The sequence below is a fragment of the Corella eumyota genome, chromosome 6 (assembly GCF_963082875.1).
Source record: "Corella eumyota chromosome 6, kaCorEumy4.1, whole genome shotgun sequence".
NCBI classification, from domain to species: Eukaryota; Metazoa; Chordata; class Ascidiacea; order Phlebobranchia; family Corellidae; genus Corella; species Corella eumyota.
Window position 1 is genome coordinate 7,438,250 of NC_137495.1, and position 18,460 is coordinate 7,456,709.

Genomic DNA, 18,460 nt, shown 5'->3' on the forward strand with positions numbered 1-18,460 from the left:
AACTTTTAAGAAAACTTCACATATTATTACCGTATTATATTATCAAATGTAATATGACACATCCCCTTCAAGTTAAAGTCACAAAAAATTAGTATAACTTGTTGAAGGGGATACCCCAAAGAAAATTGCACAATTGCTCTTACATCTTATAAATAAATATTTTACTATTTGTGGTGCGTAATAATTTTAAAAGAAATAAATTTAAAAATTTTACTTTTATAGAACCTAAAAATTATTACCATATAATAAATTATTATCCAACCTGTTAACTTTTGTTAAATTGTGCCTCTGTTGATATAAGTTTATTATCTAAAATTTTTTAATTCTAAGTTTATAAATGTTAGGAATTTCTTTTTAGCATATCATATCAACAAATGTAATATGACAAGTCCCCATCAAGCTAAAATCATAAAACTTTAGTTTAAATTGTAAGGGAGGACCCGAAATATAATTGCACATTTGCTCTTACATCTTATAAATAAATATCTTACTATTTGTGGAGCGTAATAATTCTAAAAAAAATAAATTTAAAAATTTACCTTTTAAGTGAATTTTAAATATTTTTACCGTATCATGTTATCAAATGTAATACAACAGGTCCCTTTTAAGATAAAGTCATAAAAAAAATTCGTTAAAATTGTTGAGGGGATCCCACAGATAATTGCACATTTGCTCTTACATCTTATAAGTAATTATCTTACTATTTGTGGTGCGTAATAATTTTAAAGAAAATAATTTTAAATTTAACTTTTAAGAAAATTTTAAAAATTATTACCGTATCATATTATCAAATGTAATATGACACGTCCCATTCAAGCTAAAGTCAAAAGACATTAGCTTAAATTATTGTATGGGGGACTCCACAGATAATTGCACATTTGCTCTTACATCTTATAAATAAATATCTTACTTTTTGTGGTGCGTAACACATTTAAAGAAAATAATTTTAAAAATTTTGCTTTTATGAAACTTTACAATTTTTTATCGAACCTGTTAACTTTTGCTAAATTGTTCTTCCATTGGTATAAGTTCGATTATAAATTTTTTTAAATCGTTTAAATTGTTGTGGGAAGACCTCACAGATAATTGCACATTTGCTCTTATATCTTATAAATAAATATCTTACTATTTGTGATGCGTAATAATTTTAAAGAAAATAATTTTAAAAATTTTACTTTCATAAAAACTTTCAAATTTTTTATCGAACCTGTTAACTTTTGTTAATTTGTTCTTCCATTGGTATAAGTTCGTTATCAAAATTTTTTTAAATCTAAGTTTATAAATGTTAGGAATTACCGCATTTTTACCATATCAAAAGTAATATAACACGTCCTTTTTAATCTAAAGTCATAAGACATTCGTTTAAATTGTTGGGGGACCACACAAATAAATGCACTTTTGCTCTTAAATCTTAGAAATAAATATTTTACTATTTGTGGTGCGTAATAATTTTAAAAAAAAAATTTTTTAATTTAACTTTTAAGGAAACTTTAAAAATTATTACCGTATCATAATATCAAATATAATATAACACGTCCTCTTCAAGCTAAAGTCATAAGTCATTAGCTTAAATTGTTGTAAGGGGACCCCCACCGAAAATTGTACATTTGCTCTTACATTTTATAAATAAATAATTTACTATTTGTGGTGCGTAATAATTTTAAAGAAAATAATTTTAAAAATTTTACTTTTATGGAAAATTTAAAAAATTTATCGAACCTGTTAACTTTTGTTAAATTGTTCTTCCGATTATATAAACTCGTTATCTAAAATTTTTTAAATCTAAGTTTATAAATGTTAGGAATCACCGCATTTTTTCCATATCACAATATCAAATGTAATATAACAGGCCCCATTTAAGCTAAAGTGATAAGATATTAGCTTAAATTGTTGTAAGGGGGACTCACAGATAAATGCATATTTGCTCTTAGATCTTATAAATAAATATCTTACTATTTGTGGTGTGTAATAATTTTAAAGAAAATAATTTTTAAAAGTAACTTTTAAGAAAACTTTAAAAATTACTACAGTATCATATTATCAAATGTAATATAACACGTCCCCTTCAAGCTAAAGTCATAAGATATTTGCTTGAGTTGTTAAGTGGGGTTGACCCCACAAATATTTGCACATTCGCACTTACACCTTATAAACAAATATCTTACTATTTGTGGTGCGTAATAATTTTAAAGAAAATGATTTTTAAAATTTAACATTTAAGGAAAATTTAAAAATTGTTATCGAACCTGTTAACTTTTGTCAAATTATGCCTCCGTTGATATAAGTTCGTTATCTAAAAATTTTTAAATTTAAGTTTATAAATATTAGGAATTACCGTCTTTTTGCCGTTTCATATTACCAAATGTAATATCACGCGTGCCTTTTAAGCTTAAGTCATAAGACATTAGATTAACTTGTTGGGGAGACCCTTCAGATAAATGTTCATTTGCTCTTAGATCTTACAAATAAATATCTTACTATTCGTGGTGCGCAATAATTTTAAAGAAAATAATTTTAAAAATTTAACATTTAAGGAAATTTTCAAAATTATAACAGTATCATATTATCAAATGTAATATGACACGTCCTCTTATTACATTGTGACACGTCCTCTTCAAGCTAAAGTCAAAAAACATTAGCTTAAATTGTTGTAGGAGGACGTGTCATAGTTTATAAATGTTAGGAATTACCGTATTTTTGCCGTATCATATTAACAAATGTAATATGACACGTCCTTTTCAACCTAAAGTCAAAAGACATTGGCTTAAATTGCTGTAGGAGGACCCTAGAGATAATTGCACATTTGCTTTTACATCTTATTAATAAATATCTTACTATTTGTGGTGGGTAATAATTTTAAAAAAATAATTGTTGGAGGACCCTACAGATAATTGCACATTTGCTCTTACATTTTATAAACAAATATCTTACTATTTGTGGTGCGTAATAATTTAAAAAAAATAAATTTTAAAAATTTTACTTTTTTTTTTTTTTTAAATTATTACGCACCACAAATAGTAAGATATTTATTTATAAGATGTAATAAAAAATGTGCCATTATCTGTAGGGTCCCCCGTCACAACAATTTAAACTAATGTATTATGACTTTAGCTTAAAAGGGACGTGTTATATTACATTTGATATTGTGATATGGAAAAAATGCGGTGATTCCTAACATTTATAAACTTAGATTTAAAAAATTTTAGATAACGAAATTATATAATCGGAAGAACAATTTAGCAAAAGTTAACAGGTTCGATAAAATTTTTTAAATTTTCCATAAAAGTAAAATTTTTTAAATTTATTTTTTAAATTATTACGCACCACAAATAGTAAGATATTTATTTAAAAGATGTAAGAGCAAATGTACAATTATCTGTGGGGTCACCCTTCCTCCTCTCCCAACAATTTAAACTAATGTCTTATGACATTGGCTTAAAAGGGACGTGTTATATTACATTTGATATTGTAATATGGTAAAAATGCGGTAATTCCTAACATTTAAAAACTTAGTTTTAAAAAAATTTATAATCGAACTGATATCAACAAATGTGAAATTATCTGTGGGTTCCTCCCCCCCACACAACATTTAAAGCTGATGTCTTATGACTTTAGCTTGAAGGGGACGTGTCATATTACATTTGATAATATAATACGGTAATAATATTTAAAGTTTCCTTAAAAGTTAAATTTTGGAAATTATTTTCTTTAAAATTATTACGCACCACAAATAGTAATATATTTATTTATAAGATGTAAAAGCAAATGTGCAAATATCTGTGGGGTTCCCCTTACAACAATCTAAGCCAATGTCTTTTGACTTTAGCTTGGAGGGGACGTGTCATATTACATTTGATATTATGATACTTTTATAATTTTTAAAATTTCCTTAAAAGTTAAATAACTAAAATTATTTCCTTTAAAATTATTACGCACCACAAATAGTAAGATATTTATTTATAAGATCTAAAAGCAAATGTGCATTTATCTATGGGGACTCTCCAACAAGTTAAACTGATGTCTTATGACTTTAGGCTTAAAAGGGACGCGTCATATTACATTTGTTAATATAATACGGCAAAAAGACGATAATTTCTAACATTATTAAACCTAGATTTAAAAAAATTTAGATAACAAACTTATATCAACGGAAGAATAATTTAACAAAAGATGACATGTTCGATAATAATTTTTAAATTCCCATAAAATTTAAATTTTTAAAATTAATTTCTTTAAAATTATTACGCACCACAAATAGTAAGATATTTATTTATAAGATCTAAGAACAAATGTGCATTTATACGTGGGTTCTCCCAACAAGATAAACTGATGTCTTATGACTTTAGCTTAAAAGGGACGTGATATATAACATTTGTTAATATGATACGGCAAAAATACGGTAATTCCTAACATTTATAAACTTTGGTTTAAAAAATTTTAGATAACAAACTTATATCAAGGGAGGCACAATTTGACAAATGTTAACAGGTTCGACAATAATTTTTAAAGTTTTCTTGAAAGTTAAATTTTTAAAATTGATTTCTTTAAAATTATTACGCACCACAAATAGTAAGATATTTATTTATAAGATGTAAGAGCAAGTGTGTAATTTTCTGTGGGGTCCTCCTACTCAATAATTAAGCTAATGTCTTATAACTTTAGCTTGAAGAGGACGAGTCATATTACATTTGATAATATGATACGGTAATAATTTTTAAATTTTCCTATAAAGTTATATTATTAAAATTTTTTTTTAAATTATTACGCACCACAAATAGTAAGATATTTATTTATAAAATATTAGAGCAAATGTGCAATTATCTGTATGGTCCCCTCCTCAAAAATTTATACTAATGTCGTATGACTTTTAACGCACCACAAATAGTAAGATATTTATTAATAAGATGTAAAAGCAAATGTGCAATTATCTGAGAAGCCCCACTACAACAATTTAAGATAATGTCGTTTGACTTTAGCTTGAAGGTGACGTGTCATATTACATTTGACAATATGATACTGTTATAATTTTTAAAATTTTCTTAAAAGTTAAATTTTTAAAATTATTTCCTTTAAAATTATTACGCACCACAAATAGTAAGATATTTATTTGTAAGATCTAAGAGCAAATATGCATTTATGTTTGGGTCCCCCCTACAACAATTTAAGCTAATGTCTTATGACTTTAGCTTGAAGGGGACGTGTCATATTACATTTGATAATATAATACGAAAATAATATTTATAGTTTTCTTAAAAGTTAAATTTTTAAATTTATTTTCTTTAAAATTATTACGCACCACAAATAGTAAGATATTTAATTATAAGTTGTTAGAGTAAATGTGTTTTTATCTGTGGGGTCACCCTCCAACAATTTAAGCATATGTCTTATGACTTTAGCTTTAAGGGGACGTGTTATATTTCGTTTGATAATATGATACGGTAATAATATTTAAAGTTTCCTTAAAAGTTAAATTTGTAAAATTATATTTCTTTAAAATTATTACGCACCACAAATAGTAAGATATTTATTTATAAGATGTAAGAGCAAATGTGCAATTTTCTGTGGGTTCCCTCTCACAACAATTTAAACTAATGTCTTATGACTTTAGCTTAAAAGGGACGTGTTATATTACATTTGATATTGTGATATGGTAAAAATGCGGTAATTCCTAACATTTATAAACTTAGATTTAACAAAAACTTATAATCGAACTTATATCAACGGAAGAATAATTTAACAAAAGTTAACATGTACGATAATAATTTTTAAATTCCCATAAAATTTAAATTATTAAAATTATTTTTTTTTAAATTGTTACGCACCACAAATAGTAAGATATTTATTTATAAGATCTAAGAACAAATGTGCATATATACGTGGGTTCTCCCAACAAGATAATCTAATGTCTTATGACTTTAGCTTAAAAGGGACGTGTCATATAACATTTGTTAATATGATACGGCAAAAATACGGTAATTCCTAACATTTATAAACTTTGGTTTAAAAATTTTTAGATAACAAACTTATATCAAGGGAGGCACAATTTGACAAATGTTAACAGGTTCGACAATAATTTTTAAAGTTTTCTTGAAAGTTAAATTTTTAAAATTGATTTCTTTAAAATTATTACGCACCACAAATAGTAAGATATTTGTTTATAACATGTAAGAGCAAGTGTGTAATTATATGTGTGGTCCTCCTACTCAACAATTAAGCTAATGTCTTATAACTTTAGCTTGAAGAGGACGTGTCATATTACATTTGATAATATGATACGGTAATAATTTTTAAATTTTCCTTTAAAGTTATATTATTAAAATTTTTTTTTTAATTATTACGCACCACAAATAGTAAAATATTTATTTATAAGATATTAGAGCAAATGTGCAATTATCTGTATGGCCCCCTCCTCAAAAATTTATACTAATGTCGTATGACTTTTAACGCACCACAAATAGTAAGATATTTATTAATAAGATGTAAAAGCAAATGTACAATTATCTGAGAAGCCCCCCTACAACAATTTAAGATAATGTCGTTTGACTTTAGCTTGAAGGGAACGTGTCATATTACATTTGACAATATGATACTGTTATAATTTTTAAAATTTTCTTGATAGTTAAATTTTTAAAATTGTTTCCTTTAAAATTATTACGCACCACAAATAGTAGATATTTATTTATAAGATCTAAGAGCAAATATGCATTTATGTTTGGGTCCCTCCTACAACAATTTAAGCTAATGTCTTATGACCTTAGCTTGAAGGGAACGTGTCATATTACATTTGATAATATAATACGAAAATAATATTTATAGTTTTCTTAAAAGTTAAATTTTTTAATTTATTTTCTTTAAAATTATTACGCACCACAAATAGTAAGATATTTATTTATAAGATGTAAGAGCAAATGTGCAATTATCTGCGGGGTCCCTTTCTCAACAACTTAAACTAATGTCTTATGACTTTTGTTTAAAAGGGACGTGTTATATTACATTTGGTATTGTGATATGGTAAAAATGCGGGAATTCCTAACATTTTCAAACCTAGATTTAAAAAAATTTAAATAACGAACTTATATCAATGGAAGAATAATTTAACAAAAGTTAACATGTTCGATAATAATTTTTAAATTTCCATAAAATTTAAATTGTTAAAATTATTTTCTTTAAAATTATTACGCACCACAAATAGTAATATATTTATTTATAAGATGTAATAGCAAATGTGCAATTATTTGTGGGTTCCTGGGTTCCTGGGTTCTCCCCCACCCCACACAATTATTATGACTTTAGCTTGAAGAGGACGTGTCATATTACATTTGATAATATAATACGGTAATAATATTTAAAGTTTTCTTAAAAGTTAAATTTTTAAAATTATTTTTTTTATATTATTACGCACCACAAATAGTAAGATATTTATTTATTAGATGTAAGAAAAAATGTGCAATTATATGTGCGGTCCCCCTTACAACAATTTAAGCTAATGTCTTATAACTTTAGCTTGAAGCGGACGTGTCATATTACATTTGGTAATATATTACGGTAATAATATTTAAAGTTTCCTTAAAAGTTAAATTTTTAAAATTATTTTTTTTATATTATTACGCACCACAAATAGTAAGATATTTATTTATAAGATGTAAGAGCAAATGTGCAATTTTATGTAGGGTCACCCAACACAACAATTTAAACTAATGTCTTATGACTTTAGCTTAAAAGGGACGTGTTATATTACATTTGATATTGTGATATGGTAAAAATGCGGTAATTCCTCACATTTATAAACTTGGATTTAAAAAAATTTATAATCGAACTGATATCAACGGAAGAACAATTTAACAAAAGTTAACATGTTCGATAATAATTTTTAAAGTTCCATAAGAGCAAAATATTTAAAATTAGTTTTTTTTTAAATTGTTACGCACCACAAATAGTAAGATATTTATTAATAAGATGTAAAAGCAAATGTGCAATTATCTGTGGGGTCCCACCTACAACAATTTAGACTAATGTCTTTTGAGTTTAGCTTGAAGGGGACGTGTCATATTACATTCGATAATATGATACTGTTATAATTTTAAAAATTTATATTACGTTTGATCATATGATACGTTAATAATATTTAAAGTTTCCTTAAAAGTTAAATTTTTAAAATTATTTTCTTTAAAATTATTAGGCACCACAAATAGTAAGATATTTATTTATAAGATGTAAGAGCAAATGTGCAATTATCTGTAAAAGAGCAATCATCAGAAAATTTAAAAATTATTACCGTATCATATTATCAATTTTCGTTAAATTGTTCTCCCGTTTATATAATTCCGTTATCTAAAATTTTTTAAATCTAAGTTTATAAATGTTATAAATTACCGCATTTTTACCATATCACAATATCAAATGTAATATAACACCATTTTAAGCTAAAGTCATAAGACATTAGTTTAAATTGTTAGGGGGTGACCCTACAGATAATTGCACGTTTACTCTTACATCTTATAAATAAATATCTTACTATTTGTTGTGCGTAATGATTTTAAAAAAAAATAAATTTAAAAATTTAACTTTTAAGGAAACTTTAAATATTACTAGATTTATTGGATAAATAAAATATGGCTCGAAATCATTTGATCATTTTTAAAATTAATCTCTATTAGTAAATAAAGTTATGCATAAACATTACTTTATTAAGATTATTAACTAAATAAATAAATCAAATATTACGTATTTAATTGTTGTTAGACTAAAAACGTATTAAATTATTAAACTAAGAAAATTTTAGAACAAAATTATTTTAAAAGTTATAAAATATCAATCTTTAACTTTTCAATCAACAAACAAGTAATTAAATATACTTAACAAACATAAATTAATTTTTTTACCCAGTTTTAAGTTGTTGATATCTAAATATACATTAGACAAAGTTTTGAATGCCTAGAATTGATTTTTAATTTTTAATAAATAAACAAGCGTTTAAATATAATAAATAAACAAAAATTATTTTTTAAATATGTTTTTTAATTACTGAAATTATGAAGTACATTATACTAAATTTTGAATGCTTAATATTAAACTTTAATTTTGAATAAACAAACAAGAATTTAAATATAAAAAACAAACAAAAATTAAATTTTTAATCCATTTTTGACTTTATAATGTTATAATATATACCTGACCAAAATTAGAAAACCTAATAACGATTCCTAAATTTTAATAAATAAACACCTATTTTTTTTAGTAATAAGTAATATTTAAATTATCAAAATAGGAGGGTTGGAACACGATATAAAAATAAACAACTTATTAAAATTTTGAAGATTTATATACACAAAATCAAAAGTTATTCGATTTCAAAATTCGGATTAGTAAGAATAAAAATAAAAATAATAATAAATATACGGACAATAACAATATGTTTCGAAATCTAAGATTTCGAACCATAATAAGTATAAAGACAATAACAATATGTTTCGAAATCTAAGATTTCGAACCATAATAAATATAATGACAATAACAATATGTTTCGAAATCTAAGATTTCGAACCATAATTAATGTATAACAACATATGCTTCGTAATGTCATATTACGTAAAATTATCGTTTTGTAAAACGAACCAACGAAAAAAATGTTAAAAATATTAGTTTGAATAAAAATTAATAAAAAAATTGGCTGTATGCTAATTAATGTAATTTAAACCGGATACCAGCACCACGAAATGGTATCAAGTAAATTGTAATGTCAACAATTGCCGTTGAGTAATTTTGTTGATAATAAAATATTAATGTTCAGGAACATATTTGTTTACTTTTACAACCGCCATAAATACCGGCAGTCGGGTTATTAAAAAAATGCTAAGAATTTTAAACTAGAAGTCGACTTTACAAAACGACCTGTAGTTGTACTTGCTGATTAACCGTGCGGTAAGTAGTTTTATTACCGCATTATTCAGAACTTGTATACGTTAAGGTTAAGTAGCGTGTTTAGTTAGACTTGTTATGATGTAAAAAAAATTAAGCAGCAGTTAGATAGCTCAAATCTTAGCTAATAATGACTCTATAAAAGAATCAGTTTAGTATCAAACCTTGGTCCGTCGTCTAATTTTCGATATAAAAACCGGGTGCTGCATTTTATTGGCAAGTAGCCTATATAAAATGGTTTTATTTTTTCTCAAGATAATAAGTTGGATAAGTCTTATATGCGTTTTACTTTTTTGTTTGCTCTAACGTTACAAAACTTGTTTACAATTACTTAGTTAACGTGCTCTTGCGTTGTCATGTAAATAAAATTCCGCTTTTGTTAATAATTGCTTTAACAGATAAGCATGTTGCGTCATAATCCATTTTCAATTTGTTTACTATAGAGTAGTTAATATTTAGTAATATGAAATATAGTTTTGAATAATAAAATAACAATTACAGGCAATAGGATATCTAAAACAATCGCAGAACAACAAGAAACATTTGCAGGATGCCTACAAAACGAGATAGAATAATCGGGCTAAGTTGTGCCCTAGTAGCAGCTGTAACATTTGCCGGTGGTGGAATTTTACTAGTCTTTGGTTTAAATAAAGGTTCAACGCCTGCACAGGCAGCTTTGATCCAGTTTGCCACGCAATTTCTAGTGCTGTTGCCTGCTTTGACAGCTCGAAAAACTAACATACTAGGACACACGAACGAAACGTTTCTGATTTTACTGATACGAGGCTTTTTCGGCGCGATTGGTGTAGTGTTTGTGACCATGGCGTACATGAAATTGCCCCTTGGAACTGCTATGATTATCATAAACACATACTGCGTATTCTCCGGGCTTCTGGCTTGCCTTTTTCTGACAGGTTAGTATTTGCCAATACTCGTTTATAGCAGCTTGCCATGTATGCAAAGTTATCTGAAAAGCCCGTGCGCCAAATGATTAATTTACACTTAAATTCTGAAAACCACAGACGTTGGTATTTTTTACTGATAACAATTTTCTAATAACCGAAATTAAATTTTTGTTTGTTAGAGGCATGTGGAATCTTCGAAGTATTGGTCACCATAGTGACACTGATAGGAATTGTTTTTATAGCCCAGCCGCCGATGCTTTTCGGTTATTCTGCAAATGAATCTTTCGGAGATGCCAGTGTAGTCGACCGAGTTGTTGGAGTTTGTTTGGCACTGGCAGGGGCCGTTGTAACATCAATTGTCATGGTGTTGATAAGAAAGATGGGCTTAAAAGTGCACTTTACTCTGTCAGGGTTTTACTTTGCATGGGAAGGTGTTGTTATCTGTATTATTTATTTATATTGCGCCGGCGAACTATACATACCCTGCTTAAACGTGTTTTTACATTTGTTCGGCGTTGGTTGCATATTGTTTGTTAGCCAGATTCTTTTGACTGTAGCCCTACAGTACGAAAACGCTGGGCCGGTAGCTCTTGTAAAAACTACGCAAGGAATATTTGCATTTATATTGGAATATATCTTTTTAGGAACTGTACCAAACCTATTTGCTATTGTAGGCTCAGCTATTGTGTTTACCTCTTCGTCAGTTCTTATCATAAGAAATATTAGGAACGTTACGTAATATTTTGTTGTACAAAAATTATCGTTGGTTTTTCTAGGTACATTAATCAAGGGCGAACAACAACGTTGATTTGTTAATTGCAAGTTTAGGTAATGAAACATTAAGTAGTTGTAGGATGAAAATCTTAAGAAATTTTTTTTATTTATTGTTTAATAATAAAATATTCAAGTTTGTTTTTTTAATAAAAAAATATGTCTCAAGTTTCTAAGGACTGCATTATTTTGTTCCAAGTGAAATATTTATTTTCAAATATAACAGAATTGTTTATTAGGGCTCACGACAACTTTATTTAAAGTTGGTTTTATATATCATTAAAATTAAATAAAATGCCACAAGTCAGAAATTAAATAAACTGTCACAAGTCGGGTAACTCGTTGAGTGTTAACACACTACTGTCACGTTGTTTGTTTTTTAGTTGTTGCTGAACTTACAAAACGTTAAGGCTCGTCTTTTTGCATTTTTATCTGTTTATGTAAGGGTTTTAGTGTTTGTGTGTTCATTAAAGCAAGATTAAAGTAAAAATTTGTACTTTTCGTTTTTTCGCATTTCTTATTTGATTATGAATGTATTAAACCTCTTACCTACTACATTTATGTTGTGCCTTCAAGTTTTTTATTGTTCCGGCTTTTCTACAAATTATAATAACTCAATATATCAAATTAACGTTTTTCCATCAAAAACATTTGCAAAACTGGATCATTTTTGGGAAAGCACCGGATTATGCCCACCTTTGCCCCATAGCGACCCAACGTTTCTACTCTCTGATGACATAAAACAAAATTTGTTGTTAGTTTCTTCAGTACCGCATCGTGGCATTAAACAAGTTCGAATCCATTGGTTGCTGGACTTAATTAAACGGGAAAAAAATTCATATGATTTTTCAAAACTCGATAAGTTGGTCGATTTTTTTTTCAAGAACGACATTTATTTGGGCTTTGAATTAATGGGAAGCCCCTCTCAATATTTCACGAATTTTGACAATATGGATCAAGTATTAAAGTTTAAAGAGTTAGTAAAATCAGTTGCAAATCGGTATGTAAATCTTTACGGTATTGAATATGTGTCGAAATGGAATTTCGAAACATGGAATGAACCTGATCATCTGGATTTCGATAATGTTACGATAACAGTACCTGGATTCTTAAAATATTACGATGCCTGCTCTGTGGGATTACTGGAAGTCGATGCTAAATTAAGATTTGGTGGCCCTGGTGGTTCTTGCAAGAATTATTCTAAGAGGTGTTGGGCATTATTAAATCATGTTGTAAACGGAAAAAACTACATCACTGGAAAAAAGGGTAGTAGAATGGATTACATTTCAATCCATAAAAAAGGGTCTGGTTTTGCAAAAAATATTCTGTCCACCGAACTTAAAACAGTCGACACCATTTTCTCAAATTTTCCAGAATTAAAGTCCAAGGATATTTACAATGACGAAGCAGACCCTTTGGTTGGCTGGAGTAAGCCACAGTGGTGGAGAAGTGATGTAACTTATGCTGCATTGGTAGTCAAAGTTATTGCCGAGCATCAGTATGGTATATTAGCAAACGATTCTCGGAAAGGGATTCGATACAAATTGTTAAGCAACGATAACGCATTTTTAAACTTTGCCCCTTATTATTTTACCCAACGAACTTTGAATGCACGTTTTCAAATAAATAACACTAATCCAAAGTATGTTCATTTTGTAAGGAAACCCATTTTAGCAGTCATGGGTTTACTTTCAAAATTAGGCGACATCCAGATTGTATCTACTTCAATAGAAAATAGTATTACCATTGGACATATAGCTTCTCGGAACTCTGAAAGCAAAGCATTAGAGCTTGCTGTTTTAATTTACAACAGCGCTGATTCACAGCCAGTTGCAAATATATCTGAAGTGCTTGTAACCGTGAATGAACTTACCACTATGGGTGTTGCACAAAATTTAAGATCGGTTACTTGCAATCTAAACAATTACGTCACCAACCCATATGCTTTATGGAAGAAAATGGGATCTCCAGTGTTTCCAAATCCAGAACAGCTTGCCAAACTACATTCAGTTGAAGAACCACAGTGTAGTGACCCTGTCCTAGTTAAGGCAGAAACTTTAAAGAGTTATAAAGTTCACCTGCAGCTTCCTTTGCCTGGCGTGGCCTTGCATATGTTATGTGAGAAACCGAAGACTCAACTCCAAAGCCCAATAAGTGTTCAAGTCTACAACATAACTTTTAACCAAGTTCTAATTAGTTGGAAAGACAAGCAAATTGACACTAAATGCATACAAACTTATGTTGTTGAGTTTTCTCCGACTAACAAAGCTAAAAGTTTTAAAAGCATTAACCCTTACAAAATCATATTTAATTCATTCATATATATTGTTGACAATGCACTTGGCAATATGACTTTGGGCTGGTATAGAGTTAAAGTTATCGATTTTTGGGATAGGCATAGCCCCTATTCTAACAAAGTTTACTTTAAATAGTATTACAACTTTTTGTATATATATACAATAGATTATTTTTTGATTATTCATATATCATTTAATGCCCTTAAAGTTAGATGTTTAGTGTTGAATGATACCATTTTATAAATTTATTAATGTGCAATACTTGTTATTTATATGTTGAAATAATTTCATTACGTTTTCTGTAAGTTCATTAAGATTTTTTTTTACCATTTTTCACAGATTTAACTAACTATGTTTTAAACTTAAAAATATTATAGGTTATTAAAACAAGATGATATCTCTTAGTCAACTGCGGTCTAGTCAACTTTTTAGGTCACTTGTTTCCATAAACAAACCCAGTTTAGCACATTTATCAGTGACACCCAACCAAAATTCCTACAAACTTGTAAACGAAAAATTTGAAGACCCGACAATTAGAGACATTGTTGACACCAATGCAAATGCGTTATTTGCTAGCGAACTGTTAAGAGGTTTTGGTATGGTGTTGGGTAAAACTTTCTCTGAACCCGCTACCATTAATTACCCCTTCGAAAAGGGCCCCTTAAGCCCCAGATTTCGGGGTGAGCATGCTCTGCGGAGATATCCATCCGGCGAAGAAAGGTGTATTGCATGTAAGCTTTGTGAGGCTATCTGCCCTGCACAAGCTATTACAATTGAGGCCGAAGAGAGAGCTGATGGAAGTAGAAGGACTACAAGGTACTTAACTAACTTCTGTTACTAAATTGAAAGTAATGTAGAAGTTTTGACTGGCAATATTTTTCCAATATTTCAGATAAATAAATTTTTTTTTATTTATCTTGATGTGGAATGGTTGTCTTTACGACCTAAACCTAGAGTAACTTCTGTTACCTCGACCCAGTCTCGGATTGCCTTTGGCAGTTTGGAATATTATTGATTATATAATTGCCCGATAATTTAGCTGCTGATAAAGTGTTGGCTTAGCAGGAGTTAACTCTGTTGATAGTGCCTTAGTAATAGGCACTACAGCATAAAAGTAGTGGTAATCAAACCCACGATCATGTTATATATAATTTAAATTTGATACTTAGTTTTTACAGGCTATTATCAAAAGTAGGTAATTTAACTCTTACTGAAAAAAAGAACAAAATATTGACATCAATTTAAATTATTATATCAATTACCATCTAATTTATAATATATATGTAACAGATATGACATTGATATGACCAAATGCATATACTGCGGATTTTGTCAGGAGGCTTGCCCTGTAGACGCCATTGTAGAAGGTCCCAACTTTGAGTATTCAACAGAAACCCATGAGGAACTTCTCTACAACAAGGAGAAACTGCTTGAGAATGGAGACAAATGGGAAACAGAAATTGCGGCTAACATAGAGGCAGACTACCTGTACCGATGATCCATTTTTTCCCTTTTTGTTGATATTATTTAAGGCTCTAAATTAAACTCAATTTTTTTTTCTAAAATACAAGTTCATTATCTTAAAACTAAATTTTTAATTTTTTTTACCCAAAAAATGAAAATGAAGAAAACCCCAATTTTCATTACTATTAAACCCCAAAAAGTTAAGAGGGGTAAGGTCCCATTGCCCCATCACCCCAGCACTTATGTGGGTTAAAAGGGAAAAATTCTGTGTAACAAAGTTAGTTCAATCGGTTGGATCTTAATTTGGGTAAGTAGGGGTAAAAAATAACCCTTTACGCACCGTGGGTTAAAAATAACCAGCATTCCCCAATTTTTACCTCGTTATGGGTAACTGGGGTAGCCAAACATCTTAAAATCAACAGAGTATGCATCCGTCCAAGCCTTCTGAAAATCTTCGCCAACAAGATCAAACTGTTTTATCGAAGACTTCAAAATGTTGGTACTACTTCCGTTACTGTAACCACCCGAAATTTGTACGTGTTTTGGAGCATTTATAAGTTCCGCAACGTATCTGAAACAAAAAAATTAATATATTTTTTTTGTATATATCTTTATCCTCGACGTGGGAAAGTCGAATGCGCGACTTAAACATAGAGTAACATCAGTTACTCCGACCCAGTCTCGAGTTGCCTGTGGCAGTTTGGGATATTATAGATTATAATTGCCGGATAATTATGCTGCTGAAGTGTTGGCTCAGCAGGAGTTCATGCCGTTTATAGCGCCTTACTCAAGGGCGGTACAGAATGAAAGCAGTGGGGATTGAACCCACGACCTTATGTGGGGTGTAGCAAGTGTTCTTACCACTACACCACACTGCCGGTTTTAAAATATGTAATTGACTTGAAACGCAGTATGTATATTCCATATATGTAGTATTATTCAGATAAATTTAAGACTGTATATTTCAATTTAAACAGGCACGTAACTATAAACAAACAAAAATCTTGAGCGTCAAGCTGTAGAGAAGAATAAATTGCTTAATCAAATATCTAGTTTAGTTTGAAAAAATACAAAATTTTCAGTTATCCAACCTTGTGTCTTCTTCGAGCGTTTCTGTATGGGCAATCACGTGATAATGATAATAGCAAGGGTCACAAATTGACTCGTAAGTAGCCCAGTGTTTTTCGATTGTTTCGTCTATTTCGCTGTTGCCGTCGACGACATATTTTACAAATTCGACGAAGTTAGCCTCAGCATTGGTTACTGTAAATAAAAGAAAGTATATACTACACTTGCCAGGAATTAAAATAAATTTGAGGGGGGTTTTGTGGAAAAAGAGCCACAATCTGACCATAGACTATTTTAGGCTCCGAAACAAAAATAAATTCGGAGCTCTATTAGCGTCGTCCGCCAGGTTTAAAGGGGTAGTCTGGTAGTACTAAGGGGAAGGCGAAAAAGTTCGAAATTTTTTGACGTTTGCCTAATCTAGCATTGTGCATGCTAAGAAATGATGCAAAATCAACAATAAAGCGCAGGAAAAGGTTAAAAAAATCCATCTTTTATGTACTTTTAAAACAGGCGGGCGACGCTAATAGAGCTCCAAAAATTCTTAAATAGGCTACAAATAATTTTTATTCAAAAATTATTCTCTTAAAATTTACAATTTCTTCTTCTTTTGTTTCCATACTGGACCCGGATTTTATCCGAAGTTGCGAAGTATTGCGGGTGCTTTCCCGACTTCTGTACCGCTATTTTATCCTTAAAGGCCGAGACAAATCGGGTGTGGGGTTCTCGCACCACCATTACTCTAAGATATGACCGAATGGAATCCTGGTCAGTTATATCTTGCATGTATTTTAATGCTTCTTTGTGAACGCTTTGCTGTTTTATCTAAAGTTAACCGGCAACGTGATTTAGTGGTAATTTAGAACACTTGCTTTACCACCATGAGATTGTGGGTTTAATCCCCATTGCTCCCATGCTGTAGCGCTCTTGAGTAAGGCGATATAAACGGTATAAACTCCTGCTGAGCCAGCACTTAATTAGCAACATAATTACCGGGCAATTAAATCTCTATAATATCCCAAACTGCTAAAAGGCAACTCAAGACTGGGTCGTAGTTACTAATGTTACTCTGTGTTTAGGTCGCGCATTCGACCTTCCCACATCGAGATGTAAATTTATATACAAAAAAAAATCAAAAACAAAAATTCCAAAATATGTAAGTAAAATGATTAGACTCTATATATTCATACCCAGTTTCTAGCAAAATAAAATTTTACACTTCACAAATATGTACCTTAATCACATCTTCGTATGTTCGATTTTCAATTAGCATTAACATTATTCTTTTAAAATTCGTGCATCCTGATTTAGGGACACAACAGTAAGCAATTTTGTATTCATCAGACACCATAAACTTGACTTTGCGCTGTCTCTGCTTAACAATACCTACATAATGCGTGTGTTAGTGTAAAGTTATATTTGGTTGTGTTAATATTAAGTATATACCAAGCTCAAGGCACTTTTGTTTAACCAGCTCACGCCTGTCTTTCATTCGTTTTTCCATTCTTTCAAAAAAAGATTTGTCTGGCAAACAAGAGCTATTATTCTTTTCAACTCCATAAAACAGAAGGATAATATATAGCTACTAAAAAAAACTACTATAAAATCAAAACGTACCATCCTTTTTTGTGAATTCAATTTTTTGTAATGTATAAAAATACTGGTAAACACAAAAAAGCAGTCCTGCAAGAGCCGTTAGGATAACTGCCTTATTTCTGTTTGCGCGCATGCCAATCGCCTGTTACATTTTTTGCTTTTCGTCCTATTTTTTAATACCACAATTGACTAAAATAACAGTTGGCGGAAATTGCTTCATAATATTATTAAATATATTGACTCAAAACACGCTGTAGTTTTAGGTTTTGTATTCACGTATAAAAGATATTGTCTACAATAATCACATGGATTGTACTTGGCATATAAACCCCAACCCTAGTCAATGGACAATATTAAAATAAACAATTTTGCATATTAAAATGAAGATTGTGATATTACTCTTACAACAATATAAATATATAATTGTGCTAAATAATTGTTGCA

The 18,460-nt window shown here is 29.3% G+C and overlaps 4 protein-coding genes across 4 annotated transcripts; 3 read left to right on the plus strand and 1 right to left on the minus strand.

Moving 5' to 3' along the window:
• The first annotated feature begins 10,468 nt into the window (after nt 1-10,468).
• Nucleotides 10,469-11,562, plus strand: LOC145755765 (solute carrier family 35 member G1-like). Its single transcript, XM_082572012.1, has 2 exons — nt 10,469-10,832; nt 11,003-11,562. The coding sequence occupies exons 1-2, from the start codon at nt 10,469-10,471 to the stop codon at nt 11,560-11,562; spliced, it is 924 nt and encodes a 307-aa protein (XP_082428138.1).
• A 435-nt stretch (nt 11,563-11,997) lies between these two features.
• Nucleotides 11,998-14,167, plus strand: LOC145756084 (alpha-L-iduronidase-like). The gene has a single exon (XM_082572322.1). It carries the CDS (start codon nt 12,122-12,124, stop codon nt 14,024-14,026), a length of 1,905 nt encoding a protein of 634 aa, XP_082428448.1. The 5' UTR covers nt 11,998-12,121; the 3' UTR covers nt 14,027-14,167.
• Nucleotides 14,168-14,221: 54 nt separating this feature from the next.
• On the plus strand, nt 14,222-16,318 carry LOC145756085 (NADH-ubiquinone oxidoreductase subunit 8-like). The gene is made up of 2 exons (XM_082572323.1): nt 14,222-14,707; nt 15,182-16,318. The coding sequence occupies exons 1-2, from the start codon at nt 14,283-14,285 to the stop codon at nt 15,387-15,389; spliced, it is 633 nt and encodes a 210-aa protein (XP_082428449.1). The 5' UTR covers nt 14,222-14,282; the 3' UTR covers nt 15,390-16,318.
• On the minus strand, nt 15,710-17,924 carry LOC145755766 (carbohydrate sulfotransferase 11-like). The gene is made up of 5 exons (XM_082572013.1): nt 17,867-17,924; nt 17,655-17,806; nt 17,017-17,245; nt 16,447-16,618; nt 15,710-15,926 (listed from the first exon to the last, which is right to left on the minus strand). The coding sequence occupies exons 1-5, from the start codon at nt 17,922-17,924 to the stop codon at nt 15,737-15,739; spliced, it is 801 nt and encodes a 266-aa protein (XP_082428139.1). The 3' UTR covers nt 15,710-15,736.
• Between the last annotated feature and the right edge of the window lie 536 nt (nt 17,925-18,460).

Bases quoted from the DNA above. Each gene is read 5' to 3' on its own strand.
- LOC145755765 (XM_082572012.1), top strand. From the start codon at position 10,469: ATGCCTACAAAACGAGATAGAATAATCGGGCTAAGTTGTGCCCTAGTA. The intron at 10,833-11,002 runs GTTAGTATTTGC...TTTGTTTGTTAG, and splicing joins GGCTTGCCTTTTTCTGACAG to AGGCATGTGGAATCTTCGAA.
- LOC145756084 (XM_082572322.1), top strand. From the start codon at position 12,122: ATGAATGTATTAAACCTCTTACCTACTACATTTATGTTGTGCCTTCAA.
- LOC145756085 (XM_082572323.1), top strand. From the start codon at position 14,283: ATGATATCTCTTAGTCAACTGCGGTCTAGTCAACTTTTTAGGTCACTT. The intron at 14,708-15,181 runs GTACTTAACTAA...TATATGTAACAG, and splicing joins GGAAGTAGAAGGACTACAAG to ATATGACATTGATATGACCA.
- LOC145755766 (XM_082572013.1), bottom strand. From the start codon at position 17,924: ATGGAAAAACGAATGAAAGACAGGCGTGAGCTGGTTAAACAAAAGTGC. The intron at 17,246-17,654 runs GTACATATTTGT...GGTTAACTTTAG, and splicing joins CATACGAAGATGTGATTAAG to ATAAAACAGCAAAGCGTTCA. The intron at 16,619-17,016 runs GTAAATTTTAAG...TTTTATTTACAG, and splicing joins AAACAAAAGAAGAAGAAATT to TAACCAATGCTGAGGCTAAC.